At 36.5% G+C, this 19,915-nt stretch overlaps 1 protein-coding gene across 1 annotated transcript in view; it reads left to right on the top strand.

The window, feature by feature from the left end:
* ARFGEF1 (ADP ribosylation factor guanine nucleotide exchange factor 1) overlaps positions 1 to 19,915 on the top strand; it is a 126,026-nt gene that overhangs the window by 32,235 nt on the left and 73,876 nt on the right. The window contains exons 2-5 of the mRNA XM_065903561.1: positions 13,267 to 13,297; positions 13,808 to 13,964; positions 15,138 to 15,284; positions 16,657 to 16,836. Coding sequence (XP_065759633.1) covers positions 13,267 to 13,297; positions 13,808 to 13,964; positions 15,138 to 15,284; positions 16,657 to 16,836 — 515 coding nt within the window. The remainder of the gene's footprint in view (positions 1 to 13,266; positions 13,298 to 13,807; positions 13,965 to 15,137; positions 15,285 to 16,656; positions 16,837 to 19,915) is intronic.

Here is a 19,915-nt window from a genome sequence, read left to right on the forward strand (position 1 = left end):
CTGGCACTGCAGGTGTAGTTTTTTTCTTTAGTCTTTGGTTAAAATTGGGCACATACTAACAGAAAAGTTTTCTGTTCTTTTGGCTGCTTTTCCCTATCCTTTGGCTAGAGAGACAGGGCTTTTCCTGAGGGTGTTTTTCGTTTGTTTTTGATGTGTGCTTGTTGGCAGTTACAGGTTGGATGCTTCTTCAGCATGCCATTCAGGATGTATGGGAGACTCAAAGAAACCCAGGGAGTTCACTGTGATGCTCCGAAGTCCCAGGATCCCTGAAGCATTTTGCCTTCTTTCTACCATTCAGTTTTTCTTTGTGTGTTGTATTACATGCCCTAGGATTTTTTAGTTGTAAGTGGGAGGACTGGCAAGGAATAGGGCTTACTCCATCTTGGCCAAAACAAATTATCTATGAGTCTTTGTTTCTTTATAATTGTGAAAAAATAGACATATCATAAAATTTACCATCTTAGCCTTGTTTTTTTGGTTTCACTACACAGCTTGCAGGACCTTAAATTCCCTGACCTGGGATTGACCCCTGGGCAACAGCAGTGAAAGCACCAAGTCCTAACCCCTAGACCACCAGGGAACTCTCCATCTTAGCCATTTTTAAGTGTGGTACAGTTTAATAATCTTAAGTACATTTGCATTGTTGTGTAACTGATCTCCAGAATTTTCTTCATCTTCCAAAACTAATACTTATTACTACTGAACAGATTTTCCACTCTCCCTCCTTTCCCCCAGTCCCTGGCAGCTATTGTTCCTTCTGCTTTCTGTCTTTATGAATTTGATCACTCTAGGTTCTTCTTATAAATGAACTCATACAGTATGTGTCTTTTTTTGACTGGTTTATTTCACAAAGCGTAACGTCTTCAAGGTTAGTCCATGTTGTAGCACATGTCAGAATTTCCTTCCTTCATCAGGTGGAACAGTAGTCCACTGTATGTGCAGTCGACCCTTAAGACAGCACAGGTTTAAGCCACCAGAGTCCCCATCTGTGTGGTCTTTTCCGTTGGTAAATACCACAGACCTACGTGAGCCACAGTTGGTTGAACCTGCAGGTTTGGAACCACGGGTAGGGAGGAATCGCAGGTCTGGGGGAGTTACAGCTACGTCAGTCAATTTAGCTGACTCTTAAGTTGCTTGTGAATTTTCCACTGAGTGGAAAGTTGGTGCCCCTAACCCCTGAATTGCTCATGAGTCAACTGTATAGACTGCATTCTGCTTATCCCTTCATCTGTTGAGGAAACTTGGGTGGCTTCCACATTTTGGTCATTGTGGATAATGCTCCTGTAAACCTGGGTGTACAAATATTTGAGACCCGCTTTTAATTCTTTGGGGTGTATACTCAGGAGTGAAGTTACTAGCTCATACTGTACTTTAAGTGTTCTGAGGGGTTGTCATACTGTTTTCAGTAAGCAGCTACACCAGTTTATATTCCCCCAATCAGTGCACAAGGAGTTCAGTTTCTCTACCTCCTCACCTCTTGCTACCTTTTTTTTTTTTTTTTTTGACAATAGCCACTCTGATGGCTGTGAAGTGGTATCTCACTGTGGTTTCTGTTTGCATTTCCCTGATGACTAGTAATGTTGAGCATCTTTTCGTGTTCTGGTTGGCCATTTGTCTTTGGAGAAATGTCTGTTCAAGTCCTTTGCCCACTTTTAAGTCAGAGTTTTGGTTGTTGAAGTTCCTTATATATTCTGGGTATTAACTGTTAAATAATTGATTTGCAAATATTCTCTCCCATTCCTTAAACTGCTTCTTCACTCTCTTGATTATATTATTTGATGCACAGTTTTTAGTTTTTATGTAGTCTAATTAATTTTTACTTTTGTTTCCTGTGCTTTTGGTGTCATATCCAACAAATCATTGCCAAATCCAGTGTCATGAAGCTTTTCCTTTATATTTTCCTTTATGAGTTTTAACTTTTACATTTAGATATTTGATCCATTTTGAGTTAATTTCTGTATATGGTTTAAGGTAAGAGTTCATATATTTATCTCTTTTAACCTCAGTCTTAGTTTTAGATAACAAATGCCTTTAATAGTAGAAGTTGTTAATAAGCACAAAATTCTAAAATTTGAGTTGCTTGGTTATTAGACATCTCTCTTGTTAACTTTGGTGACCTCCTAAGGCTTCCTGCAGTAATGAACACAAATGTAGTTCTTTTACTTAAGTTACTTTTTTATAAAAATAACATTACTGTTTAAATTGCCTATGGTAGCCGTGAATGTTGTATAAGAACACAGAAAAACAAGTAATAGAATAAGAGAGAAGCACCAGCCTTCTGTTTTTGTTTTCTTTGTAGTGTTCAGCTAGATATCGTGGTATGGTGGGAAAAAACCCAGATAGGCAATTTTTTAATCTGGATTTTGTTATTTATTAGCTCTGAGACCAAGTTGTCAAGTTTCTTTGGATCTCTTTTGTTCATCTGTAGTGCCTCCTTCATAGTTATTATAGAGTTAAATGAGATAGTGTATATAGTCAATAAATGTGAAGTTCTCTCCCTACATTGTGATTTTCGAAGAATGTATGTACAATTTATTTACAAAACTAAGTATCTGCATAATATTAAAATAGTTGTTTAAGTCATTTGAGTTTAAGTCATTGAGTTTTCAAAGTAAAGTGACAGTTACCCTTTACTATTTGTGAAGGAGAGTCTATTGAGCTTATAACTCTTAACACTTATAACTTGTACACCTTCCACCATATATATTATACTTTAATAAAAAGATTACTCTAAAAATAATTTACAGTATAGTGTTAACTAGATTTATATCTACATTGTGGGATCATGGTTGGCATTTTTTTTCTCCTTTATACTTTCTTGTATTTACCAGATTTTCTGAACTGATCATGGTTACTTTTTAAATTATGTTTTAAAAGACATTTTAAAGGTAACTTCATACTGAAGTGTTTATAGATTAAATGGTATGCCTGGAATTTGTGTGTCATTGAAATGAACTCATTGAGGAGGAGAGCGTGAAGTGGGTGGAAGGTATAAGTGGAGTATGATCATTGTTGCAGGTGGATAATGGGACACAGGGATTTGGTATATTATCCTCTACTGTCAAATGTGTTTGGAATTTTCAGTAATAAAAAAATTTTTAAACCTGTACACTGTGAAATGGGAGACTTAAAAAGGACTCAAGAATAAGATGATTTTCTTTTTTCCAAGAGGAGCAATTTTTTTTTATCTCAAAGTTGCTCTGTGACATGTGGGATCTTCCCTGATCAGGGATCAAACCCATGTCTCCTGCACTGGCATGTGGATTTGTTACTGCTGAGTCACCAGGGAAGCTCTGATCCACTCTTTTTTAGATTCTTTTCCCATGTAGGTCATTGCAGAGGATTGAGTTACAGGTTACCTGTGCTAGGTCCTGACTAGCTATTTTATATGTAGTAAGGAACCATAACTTTCTTCAATTCTCTAAACCTAAGAAAGGTGAGGAAACTGCGGAAGAAAAGATTGAAGCTGGCAAAGATTGGTTCATGAGGGTTAAGAAAAGAAGCTGTCTCTAGAACATGAAAGGGCAGGGAGAAGCAGGGAGCACTGCTGTAGAAGCTGCAGAAGTTTCCAGAAGATCTAGCTAAGATCACTAATGAGGGTGGCTGCACTAAAAAGCAACTTTTCAGTATCGATGAAACAGCCTTGTATTGAAGAAGATGCCATCTAGGACTTTCGTAGCTAGAGAGAAGTCAGTGCCTAGTTTCAAGGCTTTGAAGGGCAGGCTGACTCCCTAGTTAGGGGCTAATTAATGCAGCTGGTGACTTCAAGTGGAAGCCGGTGTTTATTTGCCATTATGAAAGTCCTCAGCGCCCTTAAGAATCACGCTAAGACTCCTCTGCCTGTGCTTGGTCAGTGTAGCAACAAAGCCTGAGTGATAGCATATCTGTTTACAGCAGGGTTACTGAATATTTTAAGCCCACTGTTGAGACCTACTGGTTAGACAAAAGATTCCTTTCAAAGTATTACTACTCACTGACAGTATTCCTGATCACCGAAGAGCTCTGTTGGAGATGTACAGTGAGATTCATGTTGTTTTCATGCCTGTTAATAACACATTATCCACTCTGCAGCCCACAGATCAAGAAGTAATTTCCACTTTCAAGTCTTATTAGTGAAAAAATATGTTTTGTAAGGCTAAACCTGCCATAGTAGTGATTCCTTTGATGTTTCTGGGCAGAGTAAATGAAAACCTCTGGAAAGGATTCACCATTCTAAATGCAATTAACATTTGATTCAAGGGAGCAGATCAAATACCAACATTAACAGGAGATTGGAAGAAGTTGATTTCAACCCTCATGGGTGACTTTAAGGAGTTTGAGAGTTCAGTGGAGGAAGTAACTGCCGATGTGGTGGAAACAGCAAGAGAAGTAGAATTAAAAATGGAACCTGAAGATGTGACTGAATTGCTGCAGTCTCATGATAAAGCTTTAACAGATGAGGAGCTGCTTTTTATGAATAAGCAAAAAAAAGTGGTTTCTTGAGGTGTAATCTATTCCTGGTGAAGATGCTGTGAAGATTATTGGAATGACAACAAAGGATTTAGAATATAACATAAATTTTGTTGATACAGCAGCAGATTTTGAGGGGATTGACTCCAATTTTGAAAAGTCTACTGTGGGTAAAACATTGTAAAATAGCATTGCATGCTACAGAGAAATTGTTCCTGAAAGGAATAGTCAATTGATGTGGCAGACTTCATTGATGTCTTATTTTAAGAAATTGCCATAGCCACCCCACTGAGCAACCACCACCCTGATCAGTCAGCAGCCATCAACACCAAGGCAAGACCCTCCACAAGGTGAAGGTTTGGATGATTGATAGTATTTTTTAGCAATAAAATATTTTTTGTTTTATTTTGGGAGGGGCAGCACCACACTGCCTGGCTTTCAGGATCTTAGTTCCCAGACCAGGGATGGAACCTGTGTCTGTGCATTAAGAGCACAAAACTATAACCACTGGATCATCAGGGGATTCCCACAAGTATTTTTCAATTAGAGTATATACATTGTTTCAATTAGAGTATGTACATTCAATTTAGAGTAACGTACATAATAACACTATTATGGCCACTTAATAGATTAAAGTATAGTATAAACATAACTTTTATAGGCCCTGGAAACCAGGCATTTATGTGCCTTTATTGTGATACTTGTTGTATTGCAGTGGTCTGGGACTGAACCCTCCAGGATCTCATGTATGCTTGTATACATTTATGAAGTGCTTTCATAAAGTCAAGCTTGGGTGGTTGCCTACTGGGTATTTATTTATTGTTGTTTGTACTTTTTCATGTTTAAAACTTATCCCCCAAAAAGACTTAACCCAGCCCCAAACAAAGTACTTTCACACTTCCTAGATGCTCCTAATATTCTTATGAGTAGTTGTTTAGTTGCTAAGTCATGTCCAACATTTTTGTGACCCCACGGACTGTAGCCTGTCAGGCTGCTCTGTCCATGGGATTTCCAATGCAAGAATACTAGAGTGCGTTTCCATTTCCTTCTCCAGAGTATCTTCCCAAACCAGGGATCAAACCCCTGTCTCCTGCATTGGCAGGCAAATTCTTTACTGCTGAGCCACTGGGGAAGCCCCATTCTTACAAGAAATCTAAATATTATTATGCCTATTTGAAAAGTCTATAAACTGAAGTTTAGAAAGGTCATACAGTGGCAGACCTGGGGTTTGACTCTGTCTTTTGGGGCTTCTAACCTATTTCTTGTTACTGTATTTTGCTTATGCACCCAAGTTGAAATAGAACTCAAGGCCCTGACTTGCACAAGTGTAGTATTCTTTCCATGATCCCATAGCTGTGGCTTCTGCATATCTTCCTTTGAGCAGAATCTATGAAATGTCGATTGTTTGTTTACCAGTAGGGATGTTAACACTGAGAACAATAACTGTTCTTGTTGATTTTCACTGTAGCCATTGCAAGTTGTTGATCGAAGACCGCCACTGTGTTCCTTTCTGTCCAAATATTTAGTTCTGTTAAAGAACCATGTTCATAATTCGTAATTTCACTAAGTGTTTGTTTTCACTTAGTTTTCTTTAAATTTGGCTTACCTATATTTATTCCTTTAGTGTCATTAGACAGTCACTTGATCTGAATTCTATTGATTTTTTATTTTGTATTTTATACATGAAGTCAGGAAATGGGAAGAATTATTGAGTTGAAATATTTACTATTCAAATTACGTTTCTAATTTTGATTTTCAAAATAGGGTTTTTTTCTATTTCTGAATTAACAGGCAGCACAGTGGTTTTTTGTTTTGTTAGAACTTGTATGGCACTACTAAACTACTAAAACAGTGTTGTTCTAAAATTAATATTCTTTTTAAATTAATATGTCATTGAAACTTAGTCATTTGATTTAGACTTATTCCATAGCAAAGTCACACTTAAACCATTCTAAATCCTTCTTGTTATCTTGGGTAAGTCACTTCAGGTTTTTTATTCAGGTTATTTAATCTGTAAAATAGACATGTTGACAGTACTGTCTGCTGTTCTAAGAATTAATATGTATGTAGAACTTCTTGGTAAATTGTAACATGCTACACAAATACAGAAGATTTTTGTTGTTTATTAGACTTGTTTGTATTTGTGTGATTTTGGTGAGCTAATCAACAATTTTCATTATCTTAGAAGACATTTCTCACTGATCTCGGTATTATTGATGTACCACACATTGAAGAAACAGCTTCACTCTATTAGAATTTTTCATTCCTAGTTTTAAGTAATTTACCGTGGGAAACTTACTTAAGTACATTAGAGAACTTAAATTTCAGTAGTATGCCGTGTCTGCAGGGAATGTTCCAAAATCCCCAGTGAATGCTTGGACCAGTGGGTACCTATGAACCATCTGTATACTGTGTTTTTACCTAAATGTACATACCTATGATACAGTTTAAGTACAGTAAATTATGAACAATTAACATAGAATAATTAAAGCAATATAAGGTAATAAGATTATGTAAGTATGGTCTCTTCCTCTAAATATATCTTATTGTAAAAATTTAATGCCTTTTCCATCTTAACTTAGCACTTAACACACTGGCTGTAACTTTTGCAGTTTGAGGTGTGACAGCAAAATTAACACAAACTTCTTTTTCTTTCTTCCCAATTTTGTGTGTAGAAGGTTCGTTTTTACCAAAGATCTTAGCAATCTCAGCCTTCAATTTTTTTTTCTTCCCTTATTAAGTCAATAACTTACTCCTTTTCACTTAAAGAAAGCATATTTAGTTAAGTACATGCGTGCACAGTTGTGTCCTGCTCTTTGTGACCCAATGGACTATAGCCCGCCCGGTTCTTCTGTCCATGGGATTTCTCAGGAGAGATTACTAGAGTGGGTTGCCATTTCCTCCTCCAGGGGATCTTCCCAACCCAGGAACTGAACCCACAACTCTTGCCTCTAGGGATCAAACCTGTGTCCCTTACATTTCCTGCATTGGCAGGTGGATTCTTTATTACTGCACCACCTGGGAAGCCCACAAGAAAGCACTTTAAGTGAAGCTAAAACTTCTCTTTGCCAGCATCACTGCTGTTGCACCATGAGGCCATTTTTCAGTCACATATGGATTAACTTGAACACAGCACTGTGATACCATCTGTGACTATTCATGCTGATAACCAAGAGAGGTAATAAGTCAGAGCAGGGAACTTGGAAGAGATGGATGGTTCATGCCCTTGATGGGACCAAGTAGGATGGTGTGGGTCAGCACAGGATTTCATCACACTGCTCAACGTGTCATGCAGTTTAAAACTTCTGTTTATTTCTGGAATTTTCCATTTAATATTTTCAGACTGCAGTTTACTGTGGGTAATTGAAATTTCAGAAAGGGAACCATGAAAGGGGATCTACTGTACATGTAATCTTTGGCTAGAAATCAGGGTCTAAATTTAAAAGTTGTACAGTGCCTTTCTGTTACAAGTAATGAATGATCTTTTCAAATGTTAGCTTAGCGAATTGTAAGTTTGAGTGATCGTAAGCTGATTGTGGCTCTTGTATCCAGTTTTTATTTAAGTGGGAGCATCCCATCTCACCCCCTTCGATGGCTGCTCCTGTTTTATGGTGGTAATTTCACTTTACACCTTTATTCTGAAAATTCCACCAATATTCAGCCCATTGAGGACAGTTAGAATGTTTGCAGTCAGAATTTTGCCCTTCTTTTTGACACATCTTCCAGAACCATATTGAGCTTCCCAGATAGCTCAGTTGGTAAAGAATCCTCCTGTCAGTGCAGGAGACAAGTGTTTGATCCCTGGGTCAGGAAGATCCCCTGGAGAAGGAAATGACAACCCACTCCAGTATTCTTGTCCGAAGAATTCCATGGACAAGGGAGCCTGGCTGGCTGTGGTCATTGGGGTCACAGAAGATCTGGACTCGACTTCGCGACTAAGCACATAAGCACACTGGAGCCATAGAATCAAATGGGGCTCTGCTGGCTTCCCGTGGGGAGGGCAGGAATATTGGCTTTTGAATGAAAATCTATTCTCCTCCCTTTCATATTTCAGAAAATAGCCACGCCTATCTAGTCCTGACTGTGATACAAAAACATTTATTTGGAATTCAGCAGGAAATTTGGTAATATAAAGGACTGTTCAGTTTGGTTTATGGTGCTTCTTTCCTTTTATAGAATACTGCAAGGTAAATGTTAGCTTAGCTCAGGGCAAAATGATTACAAATACATGATCAGTAAACTTTCTAAGCTGTGTAAGAGTACTTAAATTATTGCATTGGTAGCTGTGACAGTTGTTATTGTAAGCCATGGCGATCAATAAAATGTTACAGTATAAGATCTTTCTGCTGCTTTTAGATTGAAAGGAAGATGGTAGTGAGAGTGGTAGTGTAAGAAGAAGTTATCTTTCTGTTTTCTGGGTGCTCAAAAGAAACTTCAGCTGGTCTTTTGTCTTAAATTACTTTGTACTTCATAGCTATCAACTATTTATATATGATTTAGTCATAATTTTGTAAATGAATTTTGCAGAGGACCTCCAGGTCCTGAGGAGGCTGATAAATACATTACAAGGGTAGAAGTCCAGGCTGCATTTCTGTACCTGTTAACCAGCTGGATTCCAGTTGCTCAGAATCCACGGGAACTTTCCACATTCCTGGCAGGTTTTCTTTTTTTGTATAGGTACTCCTCAGTTAGCTCTCTCCCCCATTTGCCAGAGTTATTTCAAACCCCAGTCTCCTCCGCCTGCTTAGTCCTTTCTGAGGAGGCCCAGTTACCTATTGCTGTGTGATAAACCAGTCCAAGACTTCGTGGTGTGAATCAACGACTTTTTTATTACGCTCAGAGCCTCTGTGTGTCAGGAATTCAGGTGAGCCATATTGCTGCTCCAGTGTCGGGAGTCTCAGCTGAGAAGACACAAACGCTGGGGGAGACATGAATGGCAGAGAACTGGAATCCTCGGGAGGCTTCTTCACTCAACGTGACTGGTGCCTGGGCTGTAATGACTTGAAAGCTGGGCTCAGCTGGTGGTGTTGACTGAACAGTTTACATACAGCTTTGCCATGGCTTGGACTTCCCACATCAGGGCCCTTATGTTCCGTGAGTGGGTGTCTGGAGACCCAGCAATCCAGGAGAATTGGTCAGGAGATGCTTGGCCTTTTCTGACCTGAATCTTTGTGGTGTTCCCTGTCACTTCCATTGTATGCTGTTGGTTATGAATGAATTTCCAAGGCCAGCCATACGTAAGGGGGATGAAATTAGACTGTCTCTCTTGGTGGGGTGTGCAAGGTCACTTTGCAGAAGGGCATGTGGGAGTGGAAAATAGTGACCATTTTTGAAAACACAGTCTGTCACATTATCTCTTGATCTTCAAATTCATACACCTGAGTGCCTGCTGAATGCTGCCACTTGAACATCCCCATTGCTTAAAACAAAACATGACCAAAATTTTCCTCATCTTCACCCCTGCACCTTCACCCCAACTTGTTCCCAGGGAGAAAACTGTGTGATTAGTGGTACCTTTATTATCCAGTTAGGCAAGCCCCATCTTCTCTTCTTGCTCCTTTTCCTCCTCCTAGATAAATGAGATTGCTTCATTCTTTTTCCTCCCACGATGTCCATGGAATGACATTTACTCATCCCTGGTGTCACAGCTTTTGTTCAAGCCATTATCTCTTTTGTAAATACTGTAACATTCTATTTAATGCCTGTATTTTTGTTTAATCCTTAACTGTATGAAATGTGATGCTAAAGTCATAGAATTGGCTTTGAAAAAGTAAACCTAACAGAATATATATACATCCAAAGGCATGTTATTTTTCAAAGTGATCCCTTAAATTTATGTAGTATTTTAGAAATGTTTTGTTTAAAATTGCTTAAATGTATAGTCATCGTTAGTCATCGTTGATCCAAATTACTGCTTTTAATTAATCCTATGTCATTTTTATAGTTTGGGTTACAGACTTCTTTCAGAATCTAGTGAGAGTTACATACTTTTTCTAAAACACTGCTTGCACACTCACAATTTGCCATGGTTTGCAGAAGCACTGAATTTAAGAACTTTTGTTTTGAGGTCACATACCATTCTTCATGCTTGGCTCCAAACCACTTGTGGTTAATTGGTGGTTAGAATTTGATTCCTTTTCTAGAGATTTTTTCCTTCTATGAGATTATTCATTTAAAAGAAGGAAGCAGGCAGGAAAGAACTGCAAACAATGAATTCCACAAATATTTTTGAATACTGGCAGTATTATGATAATCAAAGCATAACCTCCCACAGTTACTGCTTTGAAAGAGACAGTACATTGGCCGTGTAAGTTTTAATATGTTTATTACAGACTCTTCATTTGGCTTTGGCTTTCCTTAGATTGGGAGCTTCCCTGGTGGCTCAGATGGTAAAAGCATCCGCCTGCACTGCGGGAGATCTGGGTTCGATCCCTGGGTTGGGAAGATCCCCTGGAGGAGGAAATGGCAACCCACTCCAGTACTCTTGCCTGGAAAATTCCATGGATGGAGGAGCCTTGTGGGCTACAGTCCATGAGGTTGCAAAGAGTCAGACAAGATTGAACAACTTCATTTTCACTTTTCTTTAGATTCGGCTTCCCTTGTGGCTCAGCTTCCCTTGTGGTAAAGAATCCGCCTGCAATGCGGGAGACCCGGGTTTAGTCCCTAGTTTGGGAATAACACCTGGAGAAGGGAAAGGCTACGCACTCCAGTGTTCTGGCCTAGAGAATTTCATGGACTGTATAGTCCATGGGATCACAAAGAGTCAAACACAACTGAGCAACTTTCACTTCACTTTCATAAATTATCAGTTTGCATTGAATGAGTAAGTGCTGGTGCTCTGTAAGCTGTAAGACAGTGATGTCATGAGAAGTGAAGTGATACCATGAGAGGTAGATATAAATCACGTGTATCATGTATATGCATTTTAATAGGATTTCTTGAAATCTGTATAAATGTCATTTTGAAGTTTATATTGTACTGTCAGTGGGGGAAAAGAAAACTGCTCAGCAAGTTGATGGAAATCATGAGAGAGAAGATTGAATATACTTGGGGAACCAAGTACATAACTTGCTTGTGATCAGTTTTTTTTTTTTTTTTAATAAATCATTCTTTCCTGCTCATTAAACAAGTCCTGTGCCTTATTAACTGTTCTGGTAATTTAATATACTTTGTTTCAGTAACCTAATGTACCCGAAAGGAATAAAACTTGTGTTTCTTTTAAAATACTTTAAAATCTGTACTTTTTATGCTAATTTACACTGATCTATTTCCTCCAATTTTTAACCTTTTCCTGCTATATATAATACAGTGGTTGTTTCTAAGGTTTTAAAAACATTATATAAAAATGATTGTGAAGGGATAGGGCGAGTTAATGGCTAGAGAGACAATGATTCCTGAAAGAATTTCAGTAATAAAGTGTTATGACTACATATTTAAAAAATAACTAAATATCACTAAACAGACAAATCCAGTGTCTGGTTTTTGTCTTACTTCAGCTCGAGTAAGGACTTTTATTATCACATCTGGTATTGTCTGTTTGCGTCGTCTAGTGTTTCCAGAGCAATGTCAGAACTATTTTGCTGTTTGTGGTCATCCTTGTAACGATTCTGACTTTAATGGGAAAATATTTCACAGTTAAGCACCCAGTGGTTTTGAATTTGAGTATACTGTTTCTTAATTTGATACTTTAGTATTTTGTTTCTTCTGGGTTTTTTTTCTTTAATAATTGAGAATTAAGTAGTTACAGTTGAGCCTTGAACAGTGCAGATGTGAACTGCATGAGTGCACATGCACATGGATATTTTTCAGTAGTAAATACTACAGTAACACACAGTCCTTGGTAGATTGAATCATGGATACAGCAGAAGTGGAGGGCTGACTATAATTTAACCCTCACCTTGTTCAAAGGTCAACTATACTTGATTCTGCTGTTGAAGGCCAACCTGAAGCAAACTCTTTTCAAGCCCTGATTCATCAGAGAGGTAGTTTCCTTGAATGAGGTGTTACTGGGCACTTATTACAAGTTAAGAAATATGTTAGTCCATGTAAAATGTAATTGTGCTTATCCTATAGTAAATACTCAATAATTATGGTTATTATTAATGTTATATTTGAATGCTTTTCTTACAAATTTCCTATAGGTTTACTCAATTAACCAGATTCCTCAATTTATTATTAAATTTAAGGTTATTCTGTGACCAGGTACAATTCCTCAAATTTACCTCATCTCTTACGGATATAAACAGCAAAAGGGAAATTTTCCCATTAAATTGGGCATGTTATGTTATAGTGCCTTGTATAGTCGTAAGTAGAAAAATTGGTTAAATATTAACACATCTGTAACATGAAGTTATATACCAAGTTATATCAAGAAGTTATAGTACTGCCCAAGGGGGTATCTTGAGTTACTTTCCTTACCCACGTGTGCCTTATATTTTGTCATTTGAATACAGTATACATATTCTGTTCTTAATTCTAATGCCTCTGGTTAATGCAAATACTAACTTGACCCTCCTCCCCCAAGAAAAAACTACTTTGAGAAAAGGAAATGCTTTGAAAATTAGTAATCTGTAATTTGTACCTATTCTTGTGGTTGTTAATGTATGTTCCTCATAAGTCTTATAGAATTATATTATTTGTGTAAATTAATACATTTGGCAGCAACAGAGTTTTAGTACCTGATAATTTTTGAAATTGTATTCTTCCCAACATCTTATAGAAGTTATAAATTAAAGCCTGTAATCAAATTAGTTTTATGATCTTTCTCTTGTCAAGTTTTCTAATGTATGCTTCTTTTCTCCCCCCGCCTCCAACCAGAGGAAATAAAAGCGGAAACTGAAAAGCAGAGGTTTGTGGGGTTTTTTTTCCTTCCGTAAAAATAATTTGCAAACTTAATAGTCTTGGCAAAATAATAATGTAATCATCTCTGTTGAATGTTGAAGATTTTCTGTATGTGGTCTTTATAATAAAATCAATTTTTAAAAAATGATTTTGAGAAATATTATAAACATAGATACAAAAAGCTTTTATAAATAAGGGTATTTCTGAAGTACTGTAAGATATGCTTTGTCTTTGCTTAAAGACTGATTCATTTTTAGAAAGATTACTAAATATTTAGTAACCTATATAATTTAAGAATTAATTGTTTAAATAATTTCCTTACATTTAGTTATAGCTTTGATGACTAGGTTATGACCTATAGCAAATCACTTAACTTCTTTGGGCTTTGATTTCCTCATGAAATACGAGAAAATGAAGATTGGTTTAGCACAGTGCCTTTTAGAACTGGAATTAGAGTGAGAATATCATCAAGATGATGAATATGATATTCTAATCAAACTCTTCTTTTTTCCTTTAGTCCTCCTCATGGAGAAGCAAAAGCTGGATCAAGCACCCTTCCACCAGTGAAATCAAAGACAAATTTTATCGAAGCAGACAAGTACTTCCTCCCCTTTGAATTGGCATGCCAGTCCAAATGTCCCCGCATAGTCAGTACATCTCTAGATTGTTTACAGGTATGTATAAAATGGCACTATCTAAAAACCCTCTAATTTGTATGTATTCCTATATATTACAGTTGATGAATAGCTCAGGCATTTTCTGTGAAAGCCTTGATTATTCTTTTTATGATAAGAAACTAAATGGATTCTTACACTCAAGAGAAACAGTAGTTGCAAAAAGATGTTTCTAGTTTAAGGGTAATACAAATCATTAGTTAGCTTAGTGAGAGGCAGTCTTTTCTAATGTTATTAATAATGAAAGTTAACCTGCTGGTGATTTTACATATCTCATTATTTGCAGTGATTTTACTAGATGTTTGCTGTTTTATGTAAAGCAGTAGGTTAATATTAATAGTTCAATATTTATACTTACTACAAAACTTTAGCACTGATCTTTATTTATGTCAGAAAATTCTTTTCTGTCTTCCTATTTTACTTACACAGACAAACATGCGTGCACGCATGTGTGTATGCACATTCTCTTAGATACTTGTGAGACAAACTTCCAGAGAAAGAGTCCTTCTCTCTTCGGGTATTTTCACTGTTTGGGGATTATATCTTTTAAACTGACAGTTGAGTGGAAAAGATCATATCCATATGATTTGTTGTTAAGATAGGTTAAGGATAAGTTCATTTGATTTGTGACCTTGTTTTCTCTGACAAATTAAAATTATAATATCTAAGGCCTTCCTTCCAGGATTGTAATGGCAATGATACATGAACAGATCTGTGATACATTATGGCCAGTGTGTGGAAATTGGGTTTTCAGCATATTCACAGATCTAATTTGAGAAAAGATTTGGGTCGTTTGAGTGTGTTAAGATAACTTTCACAAAAGCAGTATCAGTAATGTTTGGATAGAAAGCAGTGAGTTGTTACAACTCATCAGAGACAAGTTCTAAGACCTGCCTTTGTCAAAGTATTGCCTGATGGTTTTGTTATCATTATTTTCCTGTTTTTGTGATTATTACAAGTGTAAATGATTTCACATGCTTATAGCTAATAAAGCTTTCTTCAGGAAAAGTTGGAATAGCCTTGACTTTTACTATATCTTAATGTTTTTGTGTAAAAACTTTAACATATAATCAATTTGTATATTATAATTTTAGTGTGTATTTCATTAGTGTGTGTATATATATATATATTTGTTAGCTTAATTAGGATCTTTATCTTCTTTCTTGGTTTCAGAAACTTATTGCTTATGGGCACTTGACTGGCAATGCTCCAGATAGTACAACACCAGGCAAAAAATTAATTGATAGAATTATTGAAACAATTTGTGGCTGTTTCCAAGGTCCTCAAACAGATGAAGGAGTTCAGTTACAAATAATAAAGGTAATTAATTATAAGAACTGAATTTGTTATTCATTATCTGTACTTTTTAAAATCAAATGCCTTTTACCTTGAGAGCATTGGGAAAAGTCATTTTATGTGCTTTCCAGATAAGATAAAGTTCATTTGGGGGCTTTTTAGATTCTATTTCAGGGGATTATATTGTTAAATGCTGAGAGTTCACTAGGGGAAGACTCTTATTTTGAAGGTCCCGGTTTAGGCCCCCAGAATCTTCCAGAGCTTTTCAGTTTCTGGCATGATTTTATCTTTTGAGCTTTAGGGTCCTGCGTGAAGGTCCTATGACCCTTCTAGTTTCCTCTTCTCCTGTCGTACCCCTTGTAGTCTGCCTTCTAGTCCCAGGCTTCACCATGTGAAACACTTGTGCACCAGTTTCCCTGCTTCCCTTGCACCTGTCAGTCTGCTGAACCTGCTCAGGTAATCCTGGCCTAGGTTTGTGCTCTGATACACCTGGATCATTAAACTCCTTTAAAGAGAAATCACTCATTTGTGTTTTCAGTCTGCTGTGTAAATACTCAATTTTTAATGTTACTGCTAATAATAGTGGTGGTATGTTGATTTGTCAGCAAAATTTTCTTGTACTATTAGTACTTTAGTTTACATGTATAATATATTCCTCCATAGTTTACATGTATAATGTGTTCCTCTATAGTTTACATGTATAATGTGTCCCCTCTGAGCTTTTCAGTCTCATAGCAGCATTCTCTTCATAAGTCATAAAATATCTTGATTCTAAAAAAGCGATCCAGTTTGGCCTCTCATTTGCAGTTTCATGTCAGTTGTGGTTTGTTTAGTGTATGCTCGATGTTGACCTGCATAGCACTGAACAGCATATTAATAGAAGGACAAAAGATACCAGTCCTTGCTTTTGAGAAATTGAGTAACGTGTGACAGTTCACATAAGTTAAAGCTGTTCATTATATTGGAGAATTCACTTTAGGATTATTTTAAATGTTTTATTTTAAAACATTTGTAAGTATCTTCAACAGTAACAGTAACACACTGAGTTCAGTCCATAAGTTAGATCTCAGAAAAATTTGAAAGTGAATAGGACACAATATGTATTCTGTAAAGTTGACATTTAGTTCAACAGATATATCATATGAAGCATATATCTGTGATATACTATGACAGTATTAATGCTGTGCATTTTAGTAGACTAAAATAATATTTCTGTTAAAATGACACAGCTGATGATATATTTAAGGTAGGTAGAAACTCTTGTATACTTTACCTTAAAGTGGTAATGGTGTCTGAAAGTTTTAATTCTGATACAAAAAATAGCCATGTATTTTTGTGTTGAAAATCTGGATGTGAAAAATTGCTTTATCTTAGTTTTCTTTTTTTTTTTTTTAAGGCTTTACTAACTGCAGTAACATCTCAACACATAGAAATTCATGAAGGAACTGTACTGCAAGCTGTGAGAACATGTTACAATATATATCTAGCAAGCAAAAATCTCATCAATCAGACAACAGCCAAAGCTACTCTTACTCAGATGTTAAATGTTATCTTTGCACGCATGGAAAACCAAGCAGTAAGTATTAAAAAATGAGAGAGATGGTATAGAACACCACAGGCATCAACTATAGAAAAGATTTTGCAAAAATTATAATAAAATCTTTTGTGACTGTGCAGAAAATATCTTTGTTTATAGTTTTATGTACTGGAGATGTGTGGTATTGTTTTGTTTTGACTGGCTTACTGACTTGTTTAGTTTCGGATTAAAATTTTTTTTTTCATCACAAATAGAATTTGAAAGATACATATTGATTGGCATCATCCTTATAGCAGTGTTTATGAATTGATATTTTTATTGCTCTCAAGCTTAGATGAGTGAATGTAGTTATAAAGTTACCTAGTTTGATCTATTCTGATAGAAAATTATTCATTGAACCTTTAAAAAGTGAAATAAATTTCTATAGTAATGGAATATATTTGGGAAGGAAAGTAAGAGACCAACAGCTAGAGAATCTTTTTCAATTGTTTAAGTCTTCATAATTGAAAACCAACTTCTGACTTTTTATTTTGAACTGATTTTAAACATAAAAATTGCAGAGGTATTTACAGAGAGATTCTCTTTATTCTGCTTTTCTTAATACCTATGTCTTGCATAATCATATTACAATGTTAAGAAACAGGAATTCACACTGGTATAATACTATTAAGTACAGTAACCCTGATTACTTTCTTAAAGTGGTATCTTCCAGGTTCTTCTACTGAAAATTTATTCTTTTACATTTAATATCTTGGAGATTCTTTCATACTCCCCCACACCCAATTTGAGTATCCCTCAGTAGATCCTGTTGGCAACAGTTATTACTGCAGTGTTTTTCTGGTGAGGGTTTTTGTTTCTCTCTCCTTATATATTTATTAACCAAAGTTAATTCTCCTTTAGTATTTTTTCATTCAGTTTTTAATTTATATCAGTCTGTATTCATGGGTGTTTATTCTGTGGTTTGTAATCTAATTCTGTCATTATTTTGTTGCCCCAAATATTCCAGCTTTGGCCTTCTGTCCTATTTGACAAGCCCCTATCCTTTTTTGAGTACTTCTGGTATCTCAAGATGTTCCCGGCTCATTTTGAGTTTTTTCTGCTTTACGCCTGGAGTAGTAGACACATAAACAGGGAGCCCTGGCTCCTTTGATTAGAGAATGGTAATAGAAACCAAAATCTGAGTGCTAGGTGTGTTCGTTGCAGTTGGGTTGTTATTGCTTCCCTCTCAGCAGTTTGAACTAGGAAATATATGTGTGCATACTAACTACCCGCCCTTCCCTACCTCCCCCACCTCCCCCACATCTGTACGTAACTACTTATCCATATAAATTAAAACTTATGTGTTCATACTGATACTTCTGATTCCAATACCACAGGGTTCATTTCAGCCTCCTCTCTTTATTTGTAACTTCCTCTCTCTACAGTGAGATAAAAGGCTTTCATTTTCTGTGATACATTATTTGTTCAAGCCTATTACATACATATGATAGTTTTTGAATTGCTGACTCATTCCACTGTGAGAAACAAGTTTACTGGGTACATTATAACATTTATATTTGTTTTTTTGTTTTTGTCTTCAGTCTTATAGTATCCATTTAGAATGTTTCCCAGAGTGAGTTAGGTTAGTTCTTTTCTTCTCCATACTCTTCAATGGGATAATGTTGTTACTTTACAATGCAGTTAATTTCATTTATTACTGCCTGTTTTCCATTTCAATATCCTTCACATTCTGGTTTTAATTGCTTGCTTATTTTTTGAGTATACTAAACCCTACTGTGCATTAAGAATTAGAGATCCACAAAAGGTATACCCGTTCTTATCATGCCAGTCCTCTCCCTCCTGCCTTTCCACCTCTTGGATGTAGCTAATCTCTCTGGTTTTTGGTTTATCTTTCTGCATTTCTTTAGCACAAGTGAGCACATGTATGTGTGGTTTCATGTATCACCTTTCTTACATGAAAGGTAGCATACTATATTAGTTATCTATCACAGCATAGCAAATCACCCCAAACTTCAGCTGCTTAAACCTCACAGTTTAGCTGCTCATCTCTCATAGTTTCTGAGGGTCCAGAACCTGAGTGTCTTAGCTGGTGGCTGTGGCTTGGATTTCACATGAGGTTGCAGTTAGTTGCCTGCGTGGATCACAGTATTAAGTGAGGAGGGGATCATTTAAAGCCTTTACTGGGCTAGAGAATGAGAAGAAAGAGAAACAAGGCAGAAGCCATTACACATTGTCTGTCTCATGATCCGAAGTATCACCCAGACCACCCTGGCACCCTGTGGGAGGGGACTCTACTGGGAGGTGAGGGTCAGAAGTGGAGACGGTTGGTGGCCGTCCTAAGAAGACTGGCTTTCACACTGCTCTGGATACTCTTTCATACTTTACTTTTTGCAGTCATCAGTATTTCCTGGAAAGCATTCCATGTCTGCTCTTAGAGAACTTCCTCATTCTTTTTGACAGATGGTGTAGTACTCAAGGATGTACCATAGTCTATTCAGTCACTCTCCTGTGTTTTAGATTATTAGCATTGGATTATTGCTCATATTTTACAACCACAAAAAATGGTTTTGCTGCTTTTTGAAGAAGTGAATGAGACTATCACTTTTTAATAACAGAAATATAAGAAATACAAATTTTATTGGTTTGACTTGTTCAACAAATCAGGCTATGTTCTCTTTATGTTCTTGGCACTGTTCTTGTTCTCAGTTATACAGTGCTGAACATAACCAGCACTAAATGACCATTACTCTCAAAGAGCTTAAAGTCCGTGGAGCATAGAGGGGAAAGTGAGTCTTAAATAATCACACAAATAAATATATAACTGAATTATGATAAAGGCTATGAACATGTGTCAAGTCATGAAGCATATTTATTCCTGTGCTGTGGATAATTAGAGAAAAGTAGGAAAGGGAAGAGAGTGAAGATTAAAAGGGGGACAGAGTGATTTTCCACGTATGCTAAAATATTCTAAGCTGGAAGTGTAATTGATTTATATATACTGCTGATAGCTTTTCCTCGCCTTTCCAAATAAAATCAGTATAAAGTGTTCAGTTCTAAAGTTATTTTAAAGGAGAAAATGCTAGTTTCTTTCTCTAGAGTGGTCGTCTTCAATTGGAGG

This window comes from Muntiacus reevesi, chromosome 12, assembly GCF_963930625.1.
Source record: "Muntiacus reevesi chromosome 12, mMunRee1.1, whole genome shotgun sequence".
In the NCBI taxonomy this organism is placed as follows: Eukaryota; Metazoa; Chordata; class Mammalia; order Artiodactyla; family Cervidae; genus Muntiacus; species Muntiacus reevesi.